At 39.2% G+C, this 21,237-nt stretch overlaps 2 protein-coding genes across 5 annotated transcripts in view; one reads left to right on the forward strand and one right to left on the reverse strand.

The window, feature by feature from the left end:
- Positions 1-5,157, forward strand: part of ptn (pleiotrophin) — a 43,660-nt gene extending 38,503 nt beyond the window's left edge. Inside the window, exon 5 of the mRNA XM_027164038.2 lies at positions 4,598-5,157. Coding sequence (XP_027019839.2) covers positions 4,598-4,653 — 56 coding nt within the window. The 3' untranslated portion in view covers positions 4,654-5,157. The remainder of the gene's footprint in view (positions 1-4,597) is intronic.
- A 710-nt stretch (positions 5,158-5,867) lies between these two features.
- Positions 5,868-21,237, reverse strand: part of chrm2a (cholinergic receptor, muscarinic 2a) — a 129,479-nt gene continuing 114,109 nt past the window's right edge. For 2 of the 4 annotated variants that reach the window (XM_027164034.2, XM_027164035.2), the window contains exon 3: positions 9,022-14,717. In XM_027164034.2, the coding sequence (XP_027019835.1) occupies positions 13,190-14,659 (1,470 nt within the window). In that variant the 5' untranslated portion in view covers positions 14,660-14,717 and the 3' untranslated portion in view covers positions 9,022-13,189. Of the gene's footprint in view, positions 8,105-8,227; positions 8,491-9,021; positions 14,718-21,237 lie in introns of those variants that run through there. The other 2 variants (XR_007144087.1, XR_007144086.1) reach the window with 2 other exon arrangements.

Genomic DNA, 21,237 nt, shown 5'->3' on the forward strand with positions numbered 1-21,237 from the left:
GCAGTGGCAGCTTGGTGGATGTAGGAATCAAACTCACAACCTTCCAATTGGTAGCCCAACACCTTAACCACTAGGCTACCACATCCCTTCTTGAGCCAACACTGCACTGCTTGAAGATCAAGATTAAGCTCAAGCTCAATTGTTTTTTTTTGGTCTGGTCTCGATCTGTTGTTCTCAAAGTGTTGGGTTTGCCCCAAGTAGAGAATCACGGCACGGCAGTTTTTTTTGTACCTATCTTCATTTCTGCTTTTCTTTATTGGAAATAAATCGAATACACTCAAAGCAACCACAAACACACTATCCATCTTTTCTCTAGCTTTGATATTACATCAGATGTTTCTGTGCTGTAATTGTATGAGTTCTATATGGACATATAGCATATAACATGCGTATGTACTATATGTAATAAATACATGACTAAAAGCAAAGAAATATTCCTTGCATTAACTCTCCAGTAAGTAGAAAGTGTTTGTACAGGAAAATAATCCATACGGAGGCGATCACGGCATGACGGCATGACGAGACTGGTTAACACACGGAGCATGACTTTGCAGGCATGTGTAGTATCAGCAACTCAAGCAACACTGTTCACACACTGAATGGCTGCGTACATTTTGTACATCCAGGACATTTAAAGACGCTAAATTAGCTAGACGGCACATCAAAGACAAAACATCCTCGTTCATCAGTTTGAACCGTGAAATGTTTAAGGATTTCATGCGATGTTAAACACGATGATGAGCTTCGTGATTGTTACCATGAGCTGAATCTCAACTTATAATCTCTGACTTTACATTCAAAAGAGTTTTACTGTTCAAGAAAATCCAGAAGACTGGGACGGGAAACAGACATGTTAACAGGTTTATCTACTGGAATTAAACTGGTTTAACAGGTTCATCTACTGGAATTAAACTGGTTTAACAGGTTTATCTACTGAAAATTGGTTTAATAGGTTTATCTACTGGAATTAAAACTGGTTTATCTACTGGAATTAAAACTGTTTTAACGGGTTTATCTACTGGAATAAAAAACGGTTTATCTACTGGAATTAAAACTGGTTTAATAGGTTTATCTACTGGATTTAAAACTGGTTTATCTACTGGAATTAAACCTGGTTTAACAGGTTTATCAACTGGAATTAAAACTGGTTTAATAGGTTTATGTGCTGGAATTAAAACTGGTTTAATAGGTTTATCTACTGGAATTAAAACTGGTTTAATAGGTTTATCTACTGGAATTAAAACTGGTTTAATAGGTTTATGTGCTGGAATTAAAACTGGTTTAATAGGTTTATCTACTGGATTTAAAACTGGCTTAACAGGTTTATCTACTGGAATTAAAACAGGTTTATCTACTGGAATTAAAACTGGTTTATCTACTGGAATTAAAACTGGTTTATCTACTGGAATTAAAACTGGTTTAATAGGTTTATGTACTGGAATTAAAACTCATTGAGTTTGTTTTGACATTGAGACACAACACTAGGTTGTTTAGTGGAGGTAGTTGGGATAATAAAAAGCCTAACATGATTACTATGATACTATGATAACTATTCATTTAAATGTGTCATGACTGAATTCTATATTTGAAACCGTTAGCACAAAATATGTCTTCTGAATTTCTAAAATTTATTTTGCACAATAAATGTAACAAACTAAAGAAGTATTTTATTAGTATGGGAACCCCTGATCTATGGTCTAAATGGGAACGCACTATATCTGTGGAAAATATACATCTATACACACACACACACACACACACACACACACACACACACACACACACACACACACACACACACACACACACACACACACAAACACACACACACACAAATCCAACTTACCTGGCTCATTCCTGTCTCATTACAAATTCCATGCAATCTCTTCCGCTCTAGTAGGGAAGGCCAGAAGTCACATTTCTTCTGGGGCTCTTCCATGAAAGAAGGCACCGATGCAAGCCGAGGTGCATGACTGAACAACCCAAGGGCCAAATAATACACTCCATAAGAGGCACAGAGCTTAGTGCAGCAAAATCTAGATATGCAAATGAAACATTATGAACAGCAGCATTAGTCCCTAGATCTCTAGACCATCAGAATACCATTTGGATCTGTAAAACAATTACGACGATAAAGGAAACTGCTGTGAGCTGTCGAGTCCGTGATGGGTGTGTAAAAAGCCTGGCTGCTTGGCGGAATAAGACGAGACGTGTGTGTGTGTATTGTGTTCAAAGAGCCGTGTGGTTCTGGTAATGTGTGTATATATTACGGCGCCACGAATCATTCAGAAATATGTGCTGAATAAAAACATGAAGAAGAAACTGAACTGAAAACAGGTATACAACATGAGTCTGTGTACACTCACGTTGTGAAATCTTGTTAAAAAAACATCAAACCTAAATGAATTTGTACCCAGCATAATTTCTATCAACTCCAGGGGATGTTAATACCACTTTGTCAGTTCTGTTATTTATTTCATTGTATTTTTTAATGCGTTTTAGTTTTTAAATGTCAAGCATATGCTTTGTAGATTAACTTGTAATCCACAAACACATTATTGATAAATCAGAATTAATACTTAAGCCATCCTAAGCCTGCGAATGGGACAGGGGATGCTTAGACTTTTCACATTGTTTGGCACTGTCAAAATCGAATTAAAAAAAAAAACAGGGAATTTGATAAAGGAAAATAATGAACTTGCTTTTATTATGTAAATGTGAATTTTGTGGTCTTCAGTTTCAAGTGCATGCAACATGCTAAAGCTTTCTGTTTAGAACATGATCGAGAATTATAAAAGGTTATATTTCACTTTGGGGGCACGGTGGCTTAGTGGTTAGCACGTTTGCCTCACACCTCCAGGGTTGTGTGTGTGTGGAGTTTGCATGTTCTCCCCGAGCCTCGGGGGTTTCCTCCGGTACTCCGGTTTCCTCCCCCGGTCCAAAGACATGCATGGTAGGTTGATTGGCATCTCTGGAAAATTGTCCGTAGTGTGTGAGTGAAAGAGTGTGTGTGTGCCCTGTGATGGGTTGGCACTCCGTCCAGGGTGTATCCTGCCTCGATGCCCGATGACGCCTGAGATAGGCACAGGCTCCCCGTGACCCGAAAATAGTTCGGATAAGCGGTAGAAAATGAATGAATGAATATTTCACTTTTTTTTCTTTCTTTTTTTTTTGAATTAAAAATAACATTATACAGTATAAGATGAGTTGCACTACATCCAAATAATTTATGTTGCTGGTGTGAAGATGAGCTGGTGTGAGAATTTCATTATCTGTTGATCTTCTGGATTTTTCACACCCAACAGTTTATATACAGAACGGTGTGAAAAACAACCAAAAACATCCTAGAGACTGGTCTGAGTTGACAAGAAATGTGTAGTAAGTCAAATGTGGTAGCCTAGGGGTTAAGGTGTTGGCCTACCAATCAGAAGGTTGAGAGTTCGATTCCTATGTCTACCAAGCTGTCACTGCTGGGCCCCTGAGCAAGGCCCTTAACCCTCAATTGCTCAGTTGTATAAAAAAAACGTACGTTGCTCTGGATAAGGTTGTCTGCTAAATGCTGTAAATGTAAATAATCACTGTTTATAGATGTGGTTAGCAGGAAAGCAGCTTATACCTACACAACATTGCAGTGGATGAGCTACAACAGCAGAACATCACATCAAGTTCCTCTCATTTCATCCAAGAACATGAATCTGAGACCATCACAGACACAGACTGACTGAACTGGACAGATTAGAAAAACCTTTAACTGCTTAGTTTGAGTGAGTCTGTGATGTGATTCACGTTCTTGGGTTAGAGGTGTAGAACCTGATGTGATCTTATGCTGTTGTAGCTCATCCACGTCAAGGTTTGTTGTGTTGTGTAGGTCTGAGATGCTCTTCTGCTCTGCACGGTTGTACAGAGTTATTAAGTCTCCTTATATCCGGCAGCTTGCACCAATCTACACACAGAACTGTTGCCAACAGGAAATCTTTTTTTTTTTTGCAGCTCTAGAGATCATTTTTCTGAACCACCAATCTGGCGCTAACAACCGTGCCAAGGTTAAAGTCATAAAGCTCAGACATTTCCTCGACTCTGAAGTTTGATGTGAATATTGACCTGCGTCCAAAAGATTGTTTGCAAAAAGGAGCAGGTGTGTTGTACAGGTGTTCCTAATAAAGTGGACGAAACAGGTCTGGATTGCTGTTAGGACCCTAATAATAAAGTGTTTAGTTAATTAAGCTTCAGATAAGCTCTATGATCAGCGGCATGTAGAAACCTGTAGAGATCAGATACAGGAAAAAGGAAGAGAACAGGGTGTTGATTAGATAAGTGACCTTTTGGTATTGCATATACTGTACAACAATCTCAAGATGTCTGTCATCTTTAGAATCACTGTGCTCTATTTCACTCTGTCTATTTTGTCACACGTGAGCAGATTGACCCCCTAATCATCAGTGAATGGCATCAAATTCCAGTGCTCTGTACAAGGCATTGAAAAATTAGGTCCATTAAAGCACTTCTTTTTTCCCCCCCTACCTGCCACATCAGACTTAGCAGAGCCTCATTGTGTTTGTGTTGTCGGTGACCGATGTGGCTTTATGTATCTCTACAGGCTCGGTGAAGCCGAAGCGAGGCGGAAAGAAGAAAGAGCAAGCCCCGATGGACTAGAGGTGGAAAACAGGAATAACAGTCACCTTCCTGTGTATTCTTCTGCCCTGAGATTGAAGCTACACGAGCGGCAGCAGTAACACGTGGACGGAGAGACAGGAGAAGATGGAAAAGAGAAAATTGTCCTCCTCCCCCTTCCCCCCAACCCTTAAAACTGTAGAGATGTGAATAGAAATCTATAATAGTGAATAAAACCTACTAAATCATGTACTCAGCTTATTCTACTGGCAGGATGTTTGGCTTCTTTTTGAATATTCTTCAAATTGCCCCTTATTAAAGATGCAGATTTTCTTTCACCTGCGTATCTGCACTGCAACAACTAGACCTTTGTGAGTCAGTCGACCTGTTTGTAGACTTTTTGTTTCGCGGTTCAGAATTCGTTCTACCGGCAAATACGTTAGCTTCTTTCCCTTTTTTTTCTTTTTTTTATAGATGACCTTCCAATAGAACAAGTCTATTTTAAGCTTTCAAGAAATGATAAATATAAATTGAATTATTGTAGATTTGGTTATTGTAATCTTATAGTAGGAATTCTATCTATCTATCTATCTATCTATCTATCTATCTATCTATCTATCTATCTATCTATCTATCTATCTATCTATCTATCTATCTATCTATCTATCTATCTATCACACGCTCTCTATCTATCTATCTATCTATCTATCTATCTATCTATCTATCTATCTATCTATCTATCTATCTATCTATCTATCTATCTATCTCTCACACACACGCTATCTATCTATCTATCTATCTATCTATCTATCTATCTATCTATCTATCTATCTATCTATCTATCTATCTATCTATCTATCTCTCTCTCTCTCTCACACACACGCTATCTATCTATCTATCTATCTATCTATCTATCTATCTATCTATCTATCTATCTATCTATCTATCTATCTATCTATCTATCTATCTCTCTCTCTCTCTCTCTCTCTCTCTCTCTCTCTATCTATCTATCTATCTATCTATCTATCTATCTATCTATCTCTCTCTATCTATCTATCTATCTATCTATCTATCTATCTATCTATCTATCTATCTATCTATCTATCTATCTATCTATCTATCTATCTATCAAATAAAGTCAGCCTCCAATCCACCATTCCGCTCCTTGTGCCCCGATGTTTTCTTGTTATTTCCATAAACTTTTCATTCCAACAAATAAAACCCAAACTCAAAAACAAGTCGCAACTCAAAACAAACTCCTCAGACTCTTATATCTTTATTCGACAGAATTATTCTCCAAAAGAGTAGAGCACAATATTCATCGTAAATGTATTTCATGTTACAGTATCGTTTATAATTTCTAAACATCCAACTTTCCTTAAAGAATTCGGTAACCGTTGCACGACGTACAAACAGGAGGGACGGCGAAGGAAGGGAAGACTGAAGAGCGAGGGGCTGAGAAGAAGACATACAGTAAAGGAGCTCATAAACATGAAATCATAAACATGTATTTACATCGATCAACTGCGCCAAACTACGTAACATGTTCGTTGGATTGATTTATTTATATATATTTATACCGTATGTACAGTGGAAAGCTTTGAACTGTTTAACAAACATCTTTTCTACTTGATGAAAGTCACAAGCCACCGTGAAGGTGAAGAACGACACCTCAGCATGAGAACATAAAGAGTTCGGTATGTACAGTAGACACAGGAAGTACATTTCCACATATCCTCCTAGACGTATTCTACTTTCTAACTCTTTACTGTAGACAAGTTAGTTTGTCTTTTTTCTTGATGTTGTTTCTTTTTATTATTTTTTTGGTCCATTCCTCCCTTACTCCCTGAGGAAAGAGAGAAATTTGTGTGCTTATTTCTACCTTCTTTTTTTTTTTTTTTTTTAACGATTTGCTTGAAGGTTTTATTTCTTTTCCTCGCCGTTTCCTGCCTCGCTCACAGGCAAAGCTGGCATGACTTTGTAGAAAGCGTCTACAGAAAAGCCTCACAAGATTCGTTTTAAATCCGTCACGCAAACATAAATAAAATAAAATCGAATAAAATAAAATAAACCCAAAACATCGAAGCTGAAGTGTTTCTACTCGATGAATGTACACGACAATTATTTATACTATTTATGATCTTCTGTCTTCATCATCATCATCTCTCTTTCTGTCTCGATAATTAAAACCTCGGCTCGTCTGTGGGGGTTTAGAGAATTCGGTTTCTTGATTTAACATCCAATTATCTCTTGTTTCCACTGACAGATGCTCCAGAACAACAGAATCGATACTCCGGAGTCATTTCCTCGGTTCGGCGATAAACACATGCTTTATATACAACACGTCTATACAGAATAAGTGGATATTTATTTTTATAAAACCTCATAAAAAAAAAAAAGATAGATATTTTTCTTCAAATTGATTCAGTGCAGCAAGCGTCATGTATTTGAGCATGCTCATCTCATTTATGGGTTTGTTTGTTGGCTTGCCGCTGGCAGTGTGTCTTTGGCACCCATTTTTGTGTGAGAAATTGCCAATGTGTGTGTGTGTGTGTGTGTGTGTGTGTGTGTGTGTGTGTGTGTGTTTCCTCTGTATCTGAGTAATTCTTTTATAAAGTTTTGATCGTTTCATATACACATTATTGTTGTTGATATCTTAATATGAACACGATCTCACTCACTCACACACACACACACACACACACACACACACACACACACACACACACACACACACACACACACACACACACACACACACACACACACACACACTCACGTCATACACACAAAGCGCACAAAAGCAAACATACCCAGACCTCCAGAGATTGGCTGCGCATACGTTTAAACGCAGTCCTTTTTTTTTAACACATCTGAAGACCAGAGTGTATTTTTAGATACATGTTGCTATGCAAATCTGTCAGGATGATGGGAGCTAAGGAATAATTAAGAAGAAATCGGAATAAAAAGAACTTTGGGTTCGATCGGATCCTACGTTTCATAAGAGGAGAAAGATAAAAAAAAAAGTAAGAAGATGATTAGACGGGTCAGTAAGGCACTTGATGACTTTCGGTTAGCGGTAGCTCCGTTCAGGACACACACAGTTAGACTGACTAATTAATTAAGAACCGTGTCGTCAGAGCCTCGGATTTCTAACACTGCCGCTGGAACGACGTCTGTTACCTGGAATTCCACCACAACATGATGCTGAATGTTAATGAAAGGATTGAATTCATTTCTATACAACAAACCAAACCAAATGACAAAAAATGTGAGATATTTTTTTTAAAAAGAATTTGTAAACTGCAAACACTGCAAATTTTTAGCAAAGGAATCGAGTCCCATGGACGTAACTAGTGTTAAGACAATTACATCTTATGTGTGAGTTATTTGTGAGACATTTCTAATAGGTGGCAAGTCGCCTCGTGGCAAGTCGCCTCATGGCAAGTCGCCTCGTTCTTCTGGTGGATGGTGGTGGCTCAACTGGTTAAGGCTCTGGGTTGTTGATTGGAGGATCGGGGTTCAAGCTCCAGCACAGCCAAGCTGCCACTGCTGGGCCCTTGAGCAAGGCCCTTAGCCCTTCCTGCTCCAGGGGTGCTGTATCATAGCTGCCCCTGCACTCTGACCCCAACCAACTCAGTTGGGGTATGTGAAGAAAAGAACTCCACTGTGCTGTAATGTATATGTGATGACAATAAAGGCTTCTATGCCCCTGTTCTCTCTCTCTCTCTCTATTATTTCTCATGAGGCAACATTAGACAAACTCAAGGCATTTTGAACTGTTTGTTAAGTGTTATATTGTGCTGATTGGAAGGAGATTCAAACACACACACACACACACACACACACACACACACACACACACACACACACACACATCTGTATGGGTTTAGACCATCTATTTTAGATCATCTTTCTTTCTTTCTTTCTTTCTTTCTTTCTTTCTTTCTTTCTTTCTTTCTTTCTTTCTTTCTTTCTTTCCTCGTTACATTTTTCGATAATTCTCTCTCTCTCTCTCTCTCTCTCTCTCTCTCTCTCTCTCTCTCTCTCTCTCTCTCTCTCTCTCACTGACAGTCCGTCAGCAGATCACTGCCCAGTGCCAACCCACCATCCGTGCCAAGTCTCATCATCACTCACACGTCAGTGACAAACAGCTGTCTCCTGTCCTTCACCACTCCACACTATCACACACTCATCTCTCGGTTCGCTCATAATGAATATGATAGACACCATGTAAGGATGTGTTCGCACATCACAGGTCACGGTGCACGAGATACAACCGGAGTTGGACAGAGAGCTGCTAGTGGAAAAATTCTTGCCTCTGCTGAACAATCAGAGTAACACTCTGCTATCTGGGCTCTGTTGGAGTGGCATACAGACTCATCCCTCCATAAGGGAGACATAAAGTCATGTGTTGTGTGTGTGTGTGTGTGTGTGTGTGTGTGTGTGTGTGTGTGTGTGTGTGTGTGTGTGTGTGTGCGAGGAAACAGGTAAATATACAGACTTCTCAATCTAGATTGTTTATAATGGTTTATATTCACACCCTGTGGTGTCACCCAAATGACAGGGTTCCTTGCTGGTTCCTCTCAAGGTTTCTTCCACATACCATAAGGGATTTTTATGTATTTTATGTTCAAGTTTATGTCCTGTAAAGCTGCTTTGAGACAATGTCCATTGTTAAAAAGGCTATACAAATAAAATTGAAATTGGATTTAAAATTGGATTTGAAATTGGACTTCTCTCTCAGCCGACTCTCGTGTCTCACACTCGCTCTCGCTCTCAGTCTGTCGCTCATCCTGACTAGCGATGCCACATTCCTGGGACGGACAAGAACGGCGGTGATAGTCGTGACCTTTGTTAGCACTTCAGATTAAAGTGGTAAATTGGACACTTCAGAGATAGAAGCAGCAGTGGGTCGTGACAATCGATTTTGATGTGGCAGGACCACATTAATAATGACATTTTGCCTCAAACAAAATAAAGGCAAAAGGTTATCATTCATATTCTAGTGGATTTCACTTTCATACTGAAACTATCTACTACCTCAAAAACCACAGGAAAGACCTGAAACTTGCCCAAAGTTTTGAGCAATGAAGAAACTTCACAGGTCTTTTCTAACTTATGGACATTATCCACTCTATTATCACTCTGTAGCTCTGTCAATCTTTGCAAAATATCTTGCAGTAAAATGATGCCTTTCCAAATTTATGACAATTTGGAATAAAAAAGTCAGAATCCTTTATTTTTGCACATATACGTGACAGCACAGTGATATTCTTTCTTCATATATCTAAACTTAGGAGGTTGGGGGTCAAAGCACAAGGACAGCTATTGTACAGGACCCCTGGAGCAGTGAGGGCTAGGGGCCGTGCTCAAGGGCCCAACATGGCAGCTTGGCAGTGCTGGGGCTTGAACGCTGATCCTCCAATCAACAACCCAGAGCCACCACTGACTAGAGATTTGGTTAAAACTACACCAATCTGGCAACCAATAATCTCCATTAGAAAACTGTGTGTGTGTGTGAGGCAGGGAAAATCCTCCTCTTTGGATGTCCACTAACGCTTGTTGCAGTTCCCGTATTGACCACTAGGTTCGCTAAATCAGTTAGTGAGATTTTTTTTTTTTTTTATCGTATTAACAAATCATTTTGCATTTTGTCTAGAATTATACTCTGAATATGAGCAAAACCGTCTGCTAATGGAGCGAGATTATTTTTTAGCCCCGATTAATAATCTTAAGCTTAAAAATCTTCTGGCTCGCTTGGCAGCATTTACTGTGAATAATTCTATTGCTGATGTTTATGTATCGATTTACTATTCTGTCGAGTCGATCGTCGAGCACGTGTCAGGAAGAAAGTGAAAAGGAAACACTTTTAGCGTAATCTTTGTAAATATTTCTCCTTTTTTTTTAACGATTCGTGGATAAAGAGATTATAAAAAAAGGTGCGGGGCAGCTGAATCTTCCATCTCACAGAGGGTTCGGGTTTGCCAGATAATCTGATTCATCTTACCGTGAGATTGTGTTATTTCTTTAATCCACATTGCTCTGTATCACATTGCCCATAGCAAGGACCTGCTCCTGCTTCAAACACTGCAGCCAAAATCCTTAACTCGAACAGCAGCGTTCAGCGCAAACCTTTATGCTCCTCACGAGTCAATCTAAAGATTCACTCCACTTCATTGCCCTTTGGCAAAAACATGCCTCTTTCACATTAAAACTCGGCGCATTCCCTGACACGAGTCTTTTAAATCTTTCACATTAGCCAGCATCCTGCAATAACATTATCACTTCTAGTAGAATTACAGATGGACAGTCGAGGTCGAGTATATCAACAGAACGGGGAATTTATAGTTACTCAAATACAACAGGCTTCTCAAAAAAATTGTCAAGCAAGCAAAAGTCGAATAGAGTCAAGATAGGATAAGAACGATCTTGAAAATACTAAAAGCTCGAAATGAGTAAAAGAAATGTTTAGGAATAAATTTACTCGTTTCACATTTGGTGTAATTGGGAAAAGGAAAAAAAAAAGTTGAGTATATTCAGGATATTTTCATTGCTGTCATTTTATTTTATTTACGTGATGCTACATGAATGATGACGTGCAAAATATCTAGCCCTTTTAATTCACAAGACCAAGGCCTGTGATTTAGAATAACCCCCATTCTGGGGTGATCTTTCACACGCATGCACACACACACACACACACACACACACACACACACACACACACACACACACACACACACACACACACACACACACACACACACACAGATTGAAAACCTCAGTGAAAAAACACAATACCACAGAGAGGTAGACTCAGAGGAAGCTCTATCGCTACTCACACATTATACATACACAACCCAGTGCTTAGTCCTTTCTCATAATCAACTCTGAGTCTCAACACACGCTGCTACACTGACAGAAAAAACACAGGATCCCTCCAGAACAGTGCTGCAGGCTTGTCGGTATGGTGTAACCACCTGCAGACTGCATGAATGAACATCTTGCTGCAGGCATGAGCATACATTTGCATCTCTGCATCTTTCATGAGAAAGCAAGAGATTTTTTTTGCAGTGGGTTTTAAATAACTGGAGATGGGTTATCACCATGCATGACAGACACTTCATTGTCTCTAAACGTTTTTTGTTTTTTTTTGTCTTCCGGTGACATTGAAACAAACAGCAGTGTGCAAAGAGTTATTAAAATAAGTCTATGGTAACAGCTCTGTATAGAAGAGTCTCTTCACCCTGCTCATCAGCCATCATTTTAAAAGCCTTTAATTTGCATCTCTGGAGGCCCGAGCACTTCACACTGCCCCGCTCTTACATGGGGATACCGCAAAGTGGTTCTCCAAAAGCTCATTCAGCTTTAGGCCAGCAACACACACACACACACACACACACACACACACACACACACACACACACACACACACACACACACACACACACACACACACACACACACACACACACACACACACACACACACACCATTCTCACATTTCTCACATTCTGGGGTCCACCTCATTTTTGTACCCTTATGGGGTCCACACACACACACACACACACACACACACACACACACACACACACACACACACACACACACACACACACACACACACACACACACACACACACACACACACACACACACACAGCACACACACAGCAGACAATAGCCCATCAGTTATAATTCCTGTCTATAAGTCAAGATCTACCTTACACACACACACACACACACACACACACACATGCACACACACACACACACTCGCGCGCACACGTGCACACACAGCAGCCAATAGCCCATCAGTTATAATTCCTGTCTATAAGTCAAGATCTACCTCATACACACACACACACACACACACACACACACACACACACACACACACACACACACACACACACACACACACACACACACACACACACACAGCACACACACACACACGCAAATGGCACATACTATACAAGGTTATAAACAAGTATTTACACAAATTATTTTACACTGAAGTCCAAACTCTAGGTTTGAGTGTTCAGTCAGCCCTATTGTCCCTTTAAAAGAGCAGATTCAGTATTATACTGCTCTCTCAAATGAAATCTGGTTTCGCTACTCTACTATATGTAGATAACATTAATATCAAACAAACATGGAGTTTCTGCTCCAGTCTTCTGCCACACTAATAAGTTATGTATACGTATATTCATGCGATCTATTGTACATTTAACGTATTGTTTTTATACATTTCTATTTTACAAAATCTAATAAAAATCCAATCTGCGATTTTTTTTTCTTTTCACGCCGGTTTCTCTAAACGGTCGGTCGCGTTTTAAATCTTTTCAGGTTTCTGTATACAAAGCGTAAAGATCTATTTGCCTACGTGTGTTGTGGTTGTGTTGTGTGTAAAGTGCTACAACAGGGTGTCAGTAACTGAACCCACACGATACAAAAACCAAAAGAAACCAAGCCCCACCCAGCTGCCACGGGTTTTACACTCACTCCAAACTATTCACAGACGCACAAAAAACATAAACATACATGCAAACATGCATACTGATATTCTAGCTCATCTGGTCGAGCGTATGTTTTTATACTGACAAAGCAATAGCTGTTTGAAGGTCTTTTTGAATGTGGCATTGCACAGAGCGTAGCACGCAGGGTTGATGGTGCTGTTGATGTAGCAGAGCCAGTAGCCAATGGTCCACACTGTGTTTGGGATGCAGCTGGAGCAGAAGGTATTGATGAGAACCATCACGTTATAGGGTGTCCACGTGGCTACGAATGCCACCAAGATAGCCATGATGGTGCGTGTCACCTTCTTCTCCCGGGAAGGAGCTGCTTTCTTCTTTTTGGGGGGCTGCTTAGTCATCTTTGCAATCTTGCGGGCAACATGGTTCTGCTTCTCAGCTGCCGGTACGATCTCCACTGTGGTGTTGGAGGGAGTATAACAGTCTCCCTTGGGGGACTTGGTGACAATTTTAATACAGGTAAGTTTAGAGGCACCGGTCTTGGCCTGGTGCCGTGCAGGTGTCTCAGTGTTGTTGGCTTCTGGCTTCTGATGAGCTGTGGCCCCACTGCCTGAAGTGGAGTCATTGGAGCTCTCTTTCTCCTCAACAGGGACACAGTTGTCCCGATTGGTTTCTTTGGCTTCTTTCTCAGCACTGGCTGTGGATGGCGCTTTGCCATTCTGCAGTTTGCTGTCATGCTGGTTGGTCATTTCTTCTGTGGTTTGGGTTTGATTCCTATCGCGGTCCTCGGCCATCACATTGTTGTTGTCCAGCTTGTTGGCGGCGTTGCTGCGATTCTGACCCGGAGATCCAGTTCCGGTGTTGGTGCCTGAAGGCTTCCGGTTGTCCTTTTTCACGCGACTCTTGCTGGCTCGAGAGATTTGCCAATATAGCACCATCATGATAATTACAGGCAAGTAGAAGGCGGCAATAGCCGTGCCGAAAGTAACGGCTGCGTTTGAAAAGAACTGGATATAACACTCTCTTTCTGGCACAGTGCGTCCACCCACAATAAACTGCCAAAAGAGAATAGCTGGAGCCCAGAGGATGAAGGACAACACCCAGGCAGCAGCGATCATCATCCCCGCCATCTTAGTCGTCCTCTTTACAGGATAACTCAGCGGCTTCGTGACGCAGAAATAGCGATCAAAACTGATAATGAGCAAGTTCATGACTGATGCATTACTGACCACATAGTCCAGAGCCAACCACAGGTCACACACTACAGGGCCAAGCGGCCAGGCACCAATGACAATATAAACAGTATAGAGGTTCATAGAGCAAAGCCCGATGATGAAGTCAGCGCATGCCAAGCTGAACAGGAAGTAGTTATTGACAGTCTGTAGGCTTCTGTTGACTTTTATAGAGAGCATTACCAGTATGTTCCCAACCACAGTTACCAGGCTAAGTGAGCCTGCTACTAGCACAATGAACACCACCTCCACTGTTTTATACGAGCTCGTCTCCACTTTTGGCTCCGTTTCATTTCCCTCAGAGGAATTCCCCAACGTGAAGTTTATTCCGTCCATCTGTTCCTGCCTCAGGAAAAGCTCCCTCAGGAAATGCACTGCTCATAAGCCTTCACACCTACACATAAAAGATAGAGAAAAATAGAAATAAAAAAATGTCAGTACTTCTACATTAGTTAACATCTCATACAATATGGGAAAGCCTCTTCCCCAACTAAGATATGGTCATGGAAGGTCATGAGGATATATGCTTGTTTGTTTGATCGCTGATGTCATACTGTATATCATGTCCCCCATCTCACATTCTCTTTTAATTAAACGTTGAATGGACGTGGAGGTAAAATCAAACGTTCTGGGAATATATGGAGACCACAATTTTCATGACGTCTGTGTGGTTTAAAATGATCTAATATGTAAGAAACAGAGAGTAAAGCAGTGAATTTGCATAAAAGTTTGGCTACTACACAGAACTACAGGCTGGCAGGTATGTAGTCCATATGGACCTTCTATTGTGGCTGGATTTATTTTATTTATTTATTTCAGCACACGATGACGACAGTAATATGATGATCAGATTCCAGTCTTTTGGCAAATTTTTGATGGCTCAAGCGAGGAGAGCAAAAGCAAGAGCCTGTATTCTCCGTCCATTTATCATGGCGAATGAAGGAATGAATTATCGAAGGAGTAAATACAAACAATCAATACAACAATAAATCCAGAAAGCGTGAATAATTTTTGAGGAAACATTGACACAACATTAAAAATAATACAATATAAATATTAAGAATTTCTTACTTTTTTTTTGATCAATAACAATGTATTTAAAACAAAAAGATTGTTTTTTGATAAAGTTTAAAAATGACTAAAGTTAATATTAATACTTTTTAATCATTCTTATCACATCGCTCACACAAACCTGATTGGACAACATTGGAATACATCACATCCGGTCGGCATATCGGATGCGGTGTAGTCGCACAAGTTAAATTTTTTTTAACGGATCCAACGCTCAAAACGGATCCGGAAATTACGGATCCGTTTTGAGTGTGAAGGCGGCTTAAGGCTCTGTTATTGATTGGAGGATCGGGGTTCAAGCCCAAGCACTACCAAACTGCCCATGCCACTTTTACTCATGAGCAGGGCCCTTAATCCCAGGCAGGGACTCCGGGGACACTGTATCATGGCTGACCATGTGTTCTGACCCCAACCTCCAAAGCCATGACATCCGAAAAAAGAATTTCAATGTGCATTAATGTATTCGTGACAAAAATAAAGCATTTTATTCTACTCTATTCTGTTCTACTCTACTCACTGGTGGTATTTGGGATAATCAAAACTGGTCGCTAAGGCTAATATAAAGCTGAGTATTAATATCGTTCATTATATTTCGACTCAATTACCAGTAAAAAGTGAAATATTTTAGCTAGGGTTTTATTGATAGTAGAACTTATTCAACAGATATAAAGCATATAAGCAGACCTCGAGAATAACACCGAATTGCACATGTTGATATGATACTGAAGCCTATTGAAGACCTACAGCAACACGTACAACGCAACCTGTTGTCCTAAATGCATCTATTTAAATGAAGCATCTATTTAAATGATACCCATCTCTGTCTGATTTACATTTACAAATCACACCAAACTACATTACCTTCTTTTTGAAATGAAGATCCTATATGTAACCTGTTCAAAAGTGAATTAATGATTTATTAGAACGAAGAAAAAAAAATCCAGGATTTACACAATGGTGTAACTTTTTCAGAGCACAAGTTTAGCCATGATACAGCGCCCCTGGAGCAGAAAAGGTTAAGGGCCTTGTTCAAGGGCCCAAAAGTGGCAGCTTGGCGATGCTGGGGATTAAACCCTGATTCTCTGATCAACAAAAAAATATTAAAATATGTGTTCAAAATGATCATATTTTATTTTCACAGCTGATAGCAGCAATATTTAGATAAGAACTGTGACGGTTATTACTTTTCACACTCTGTGATATGATTTGTGTAAAATTTTGGCTGAAATCATTCTTCAAAATAATCTTCAGGTACAGTAGTGATCATATTTTTCTGGTCCATCATCCTGAGGCATTCTCCTGTTTGGTGGCCTTAGGATGAGTGTTGCTGCATTGGCCATATTCTTATTAAATATTGTTAAAAAAAAAATCTGTCTAAAATTCTACAACCATCCAGATCCATTAAAAAACTTTCTTTTCTGACAACAAAACAAAGCTGCTATAACCAACAAGCTTACACTATGATTATTGCCCAGTTTTATTAATTTCCTTCTGGCACTTTAGAAATGTTCTTAATCTGTGACACTTCTGTCTTTCTCCATTAATATTAAATCTTAATATTTTCCCAACAATGTTAATTGTTTTCATTTTGACTGTAACACCGTATACGTTCTATTCAAGACCACACAATTTAGATATTAGCTGTATATTTTTAACTTTTCCAATATGTACACCAGTAATTAATGCATTTATTAATTAACAAATTAACAAATAGCACTCCTGAGTATTAATGAATTTTAGATCAGCTGATTGAATATTTGGTATATTAAGTGGCTATTGCAAGGAAAAATGCAAATACAACTGCACAAATATCGAATGTATATAGTGGATCAACACAGTGGGTTTGTGGTTATTTTTAAATAATAAAAAACAAAATATATATATATATTTCAAGCCTGTTACGTTACTGTGGTGGCTTATTTTGCCCACTTGTTGATGATGACCTTCAATGCGTTTTCTGGTACATCATTTTGTAATTCTTTTGTACTTGCATTCCTGATAATATATATATATATATATATATATATATATATATATATATATATATATATATATATATATATATATATTACTAGCATACGTTTAATTCTATTTAATTTCCACTGTAAAATATATAAACATACCATTAGAGGTTGAGGAAGTCTGATTGATTACCTGCAGAGTTACACTTTTGACTTCTGATGTATTGTCTAGAATTGTTTAGAATACCACAAAGTGTATATAGACCCAGGAGCAGAGGTGGGTAGTAACGAGTTACGTTTACTCCGTTACATTTACTTGAGTAAGTTTTTGAAAAACTGATACTTCTAGTATTAGTTTTAAATCACTATACTTTTCACTTTTACTTGAGTAGATTTGTGAAGAGGAATCTGTACTCTTACTCCGCTACATTAGGCTACAATGAGCTCGTTACTTTTCTTTTTACCTCTTTGGTATTCTACGCATCAATTTTAATGTTTTTTTTGACAGAGAGAGAAACTTCCACTAAGGCTGTACCACGTGACTGTGTTTCACCAAACAAACGTAGTTGTGCAGTCTCGTCATGTTACCATACTCGATCTCAGCGGCGAGACGGGTTAGTTAGCAACACAAACCGTCGGCAATGCAGACGGTGAAGTTTAATAGTGACGTCACTGAGTGATTTTTTGGTGAAATAGTTTGTTTCTGCATGTTTTCACACACGCACACACGTTTTACGTTGACCGGTGTGCGGTTTTCTGTTCAGCATGCCTGGTATGAAATGTGTGTGTGTTTCCTTCTGTTCTGTCACTGGAGACCCACAAACACACACACACACACACACACAGTTTATGAGAATTTATGGGCTGCCTCGTTCTAGTTCTGCCTGGTAAAAAAGTAGAAAGGTTTGGAAATTTGTGTTACTTGTGCGTATTTATTTTTTATTATTTTATTTATTAAGTACTTGAATTTACCTGAATTATTTTAATTTAAGCTATTTTGTAATTAATTAATTGTAATTTATTTTATTGATTGGATGAGCCATAATTTGCCTAAAGATTATTTTGTATTTTTGTCTGCCTGTTGTGTTAGAAAATAAATCAGACGTTACTCAACAGTACTTGAGTAGTTTTTTCACCAAAAATTACTTATTCAAGTAATTATTTGGATGTCTACTTTTTACTTTTACTCGAGTCATATTATTCTGAAGTAACAGTACTTTTACTTGAGTACAATTTTTGGCTACTCTACCCACCTCTGCCCACGAGTGAGACACGTCACACCTCTTTCTGCAGAAGCATAGGAAAGCAAGCCAGAATGTTCTGTTGTGTGGTTGGGTGTCAGAATTGGAAAAGTGTTCAAAAAAATGCTCTTGTTTTTACTGTATAGTATCGAAATGGACACCAAGTCAACAGTAGACGTCGAGGTCCGTCTTTATAGCGTCTGTTTCATCTCACTTAATAGTCTGATCGATAAACTAACCATGGATGTAACAGGCTTAGCTTGCAAGTTAGCTAACTAGCCTAATTTAGATGGATTTAGCAAAGCGATGAGTTGTAGCTCAACTAAAATCTCCTTTAAGTCCCCATTAAGTCGTCTAAAGCCTCGATTATATTGGACTGGCTTAGCCTGCTAATACTGTATTATTCAGGTTGCAAATGAGTTTATGTTGTGTGTGAGTGTGTGTGTGTGTGTGTGTGTGTGTGTGTGTGTGTGTGTGTGTGTGTGTGTGTGTGTGTGTATGGTAAATACCATAATCAGAGTGTTTTACGCAGTCTCTGACCAGGATTTGAAAGTTCAGAAGTAGCCCAAAAAAGTTGCACAGCTACCACGTACAAACTCTCGCTTTCCCCATTAAAACTTATTATTTGTATCCCCCTTCATTCTCTGAATAGCTATAGAGAATTTACTTATCTCCAGTGCCAGAAATCCTTAATCACAGCATTACATATACAGTTATGCAAAACTAATTCTAAAACACACTAAGGTCCAGCAATTTGTGCATTAAAATGGATAATCGCGCAATAATTCCGACTTCAGGCGGCCAGGAAGGGGAGGTGGATTTAATATCTATGCCTGCATTGAGGATTGAAAAAGTAGATATATTCCAATAGCTGGCTTGTACACTTGTCATAAACACAGTAAGAATTCTGACACATTTACACTCACTCACATGGGTGTACTGCTGTTCTGAATATGTAAACCAACCCGTCATGGGCCTTTTGCGTCCTTCACCTAAGAGCCTTCATCCTCTCCTCTCCTTCAGCTCTCGTCTCTCCTTCACATGTCTCTCTTTTATCATTTGTTCCTGTCTTGGGCTCTCTTCATGCCGGAGTGTAGGATCCTCTCAGGGGCCGTATGAGTTATTTAGTGCTATTGTAACTGCTGGACATGGAGCTGTGTTCCCATAGCTCATCTCAATGGGTAGCTTAACATCCAAGTAATAAGCTAATAAGTCCCTTCGGAATAGGCCAAGTGCCTGAACACTATTATACATACAATCATTTTCTCTAATGCTCTTTCTGTGTCTTTACTTCTCTAATGATGATTGGTTAAAAGACCTGTTCGGTTAAAATAGAGGAATTGTAGACATCTTGAATATACAGTATAAACAAATATAAGCATGAGTCAGAATTATTACTGATGATTTGCTGAAAACTGGAAGCCTTATAAGAATAAATGAGGATAGCAAATGTGTCCATTGTTTTTGTAAATCCTTACTATTATATACCTATAAAATAGAAATCAATAAAGCTAGGTTGTGAAGCAGAGGTGGGTGTAAGTCACACATTTCACAATTAAGTCTCAAGTCATGAATGTCAAGTCAAAGTCAAGTCGAGTCTTTTTTTTAATATTTGTCAAGCAAGTCTCAAGTCTCAAATTTGCGACTTAAGTCTGACTCGAGTCAAGTCATATGACTCGAGTCCCCCATCTCTGTTGTGAACAGACATATATATCGTTATAATTCAGAGAACTCTAAAAAGTAAAAGGCCTACACACCCCAGTTAAAGTTGCAGGTTTTTGTGATGATAATGAAAGTAGGATAAATCAAAGGGGGAGGAAGAAAAAAAATGGTCTCCCACCCTTTTATAATGAGACTGTAACTGTACTCACGTTTCAGCCTTATGTTCCACACTAATAATCATACAGTAACATGATTTTCATTACTCCAAAATAAAGATCAGCTGTTGCTGTAAAATTTTTTTGACATCTTTTTGAATTTTTCTGTCTTTGGGGGAAGTCGTGCCCTAATGGTTAGAGAGTTTGACTCCTAACCCTAAGGTTGTGGGTTCGAGTCTCGGGCCAAGCCACGACTGAGGTGCCCTTGAGCAAGGCACCGAACCCCCCAACTGCTCCCCGGGCACAACAGCATAAATGGCTGCCCACTGCTCTGGGTGTGTGTTCACAGTGTGTGTGTGTTCACTGCTGTGTGTGTGCACTTTGGATGGGTTAAATGCAGAGAACGAATTCTGAGTATGGGTCACCGTACTTAGCGGTATGTCACGTCACTTTAAGCCATGGTCCATAAAGAGCTGACAAAGCAGTGTTGAAAGGTATTGATCAGGAATGCAAGTACAAAAGAATTACAAAATGATGTACCAGAAAATGCATTGAAGGTCATCATCAACAAGTGGGCAAAATAAGCCACCACAGTAACGTAACAGGCTGGAAATATCTGGCAAGTTCTGGTCACTTCCTGAATGTCACTACAATCTCCTGTAATCCTATGTGCTTCGAATATTGTGGCTAGGAAGATGTTCCTCATTAATAATAGTAATACAAAACTTCCAAGCCAATCTAAATCACCTCAAACCATGTGTCAAAGTGTATTAAGGTCTGATCAAAACGTTTGGCTTTTCACCCAAAAAAACACCACAGCCTCA

This window comes from Tachysurus fulvidraco, chromosome 10, assembly GCF_022655615.1.
Source record: "Tachysurus fulvidraco isolate hzauxx_2018 chromosome 10, HZAU_PFXX_2.0, whole genome shotgun sequence".
Classification (NCBI taxonomy): domain Eukaryota; kingdom Metazoa; phylum Chordata; class Actinopteri; order Siluriformes; family Bagridae; genus Tachysurus; species Tachysurus fulvidraco.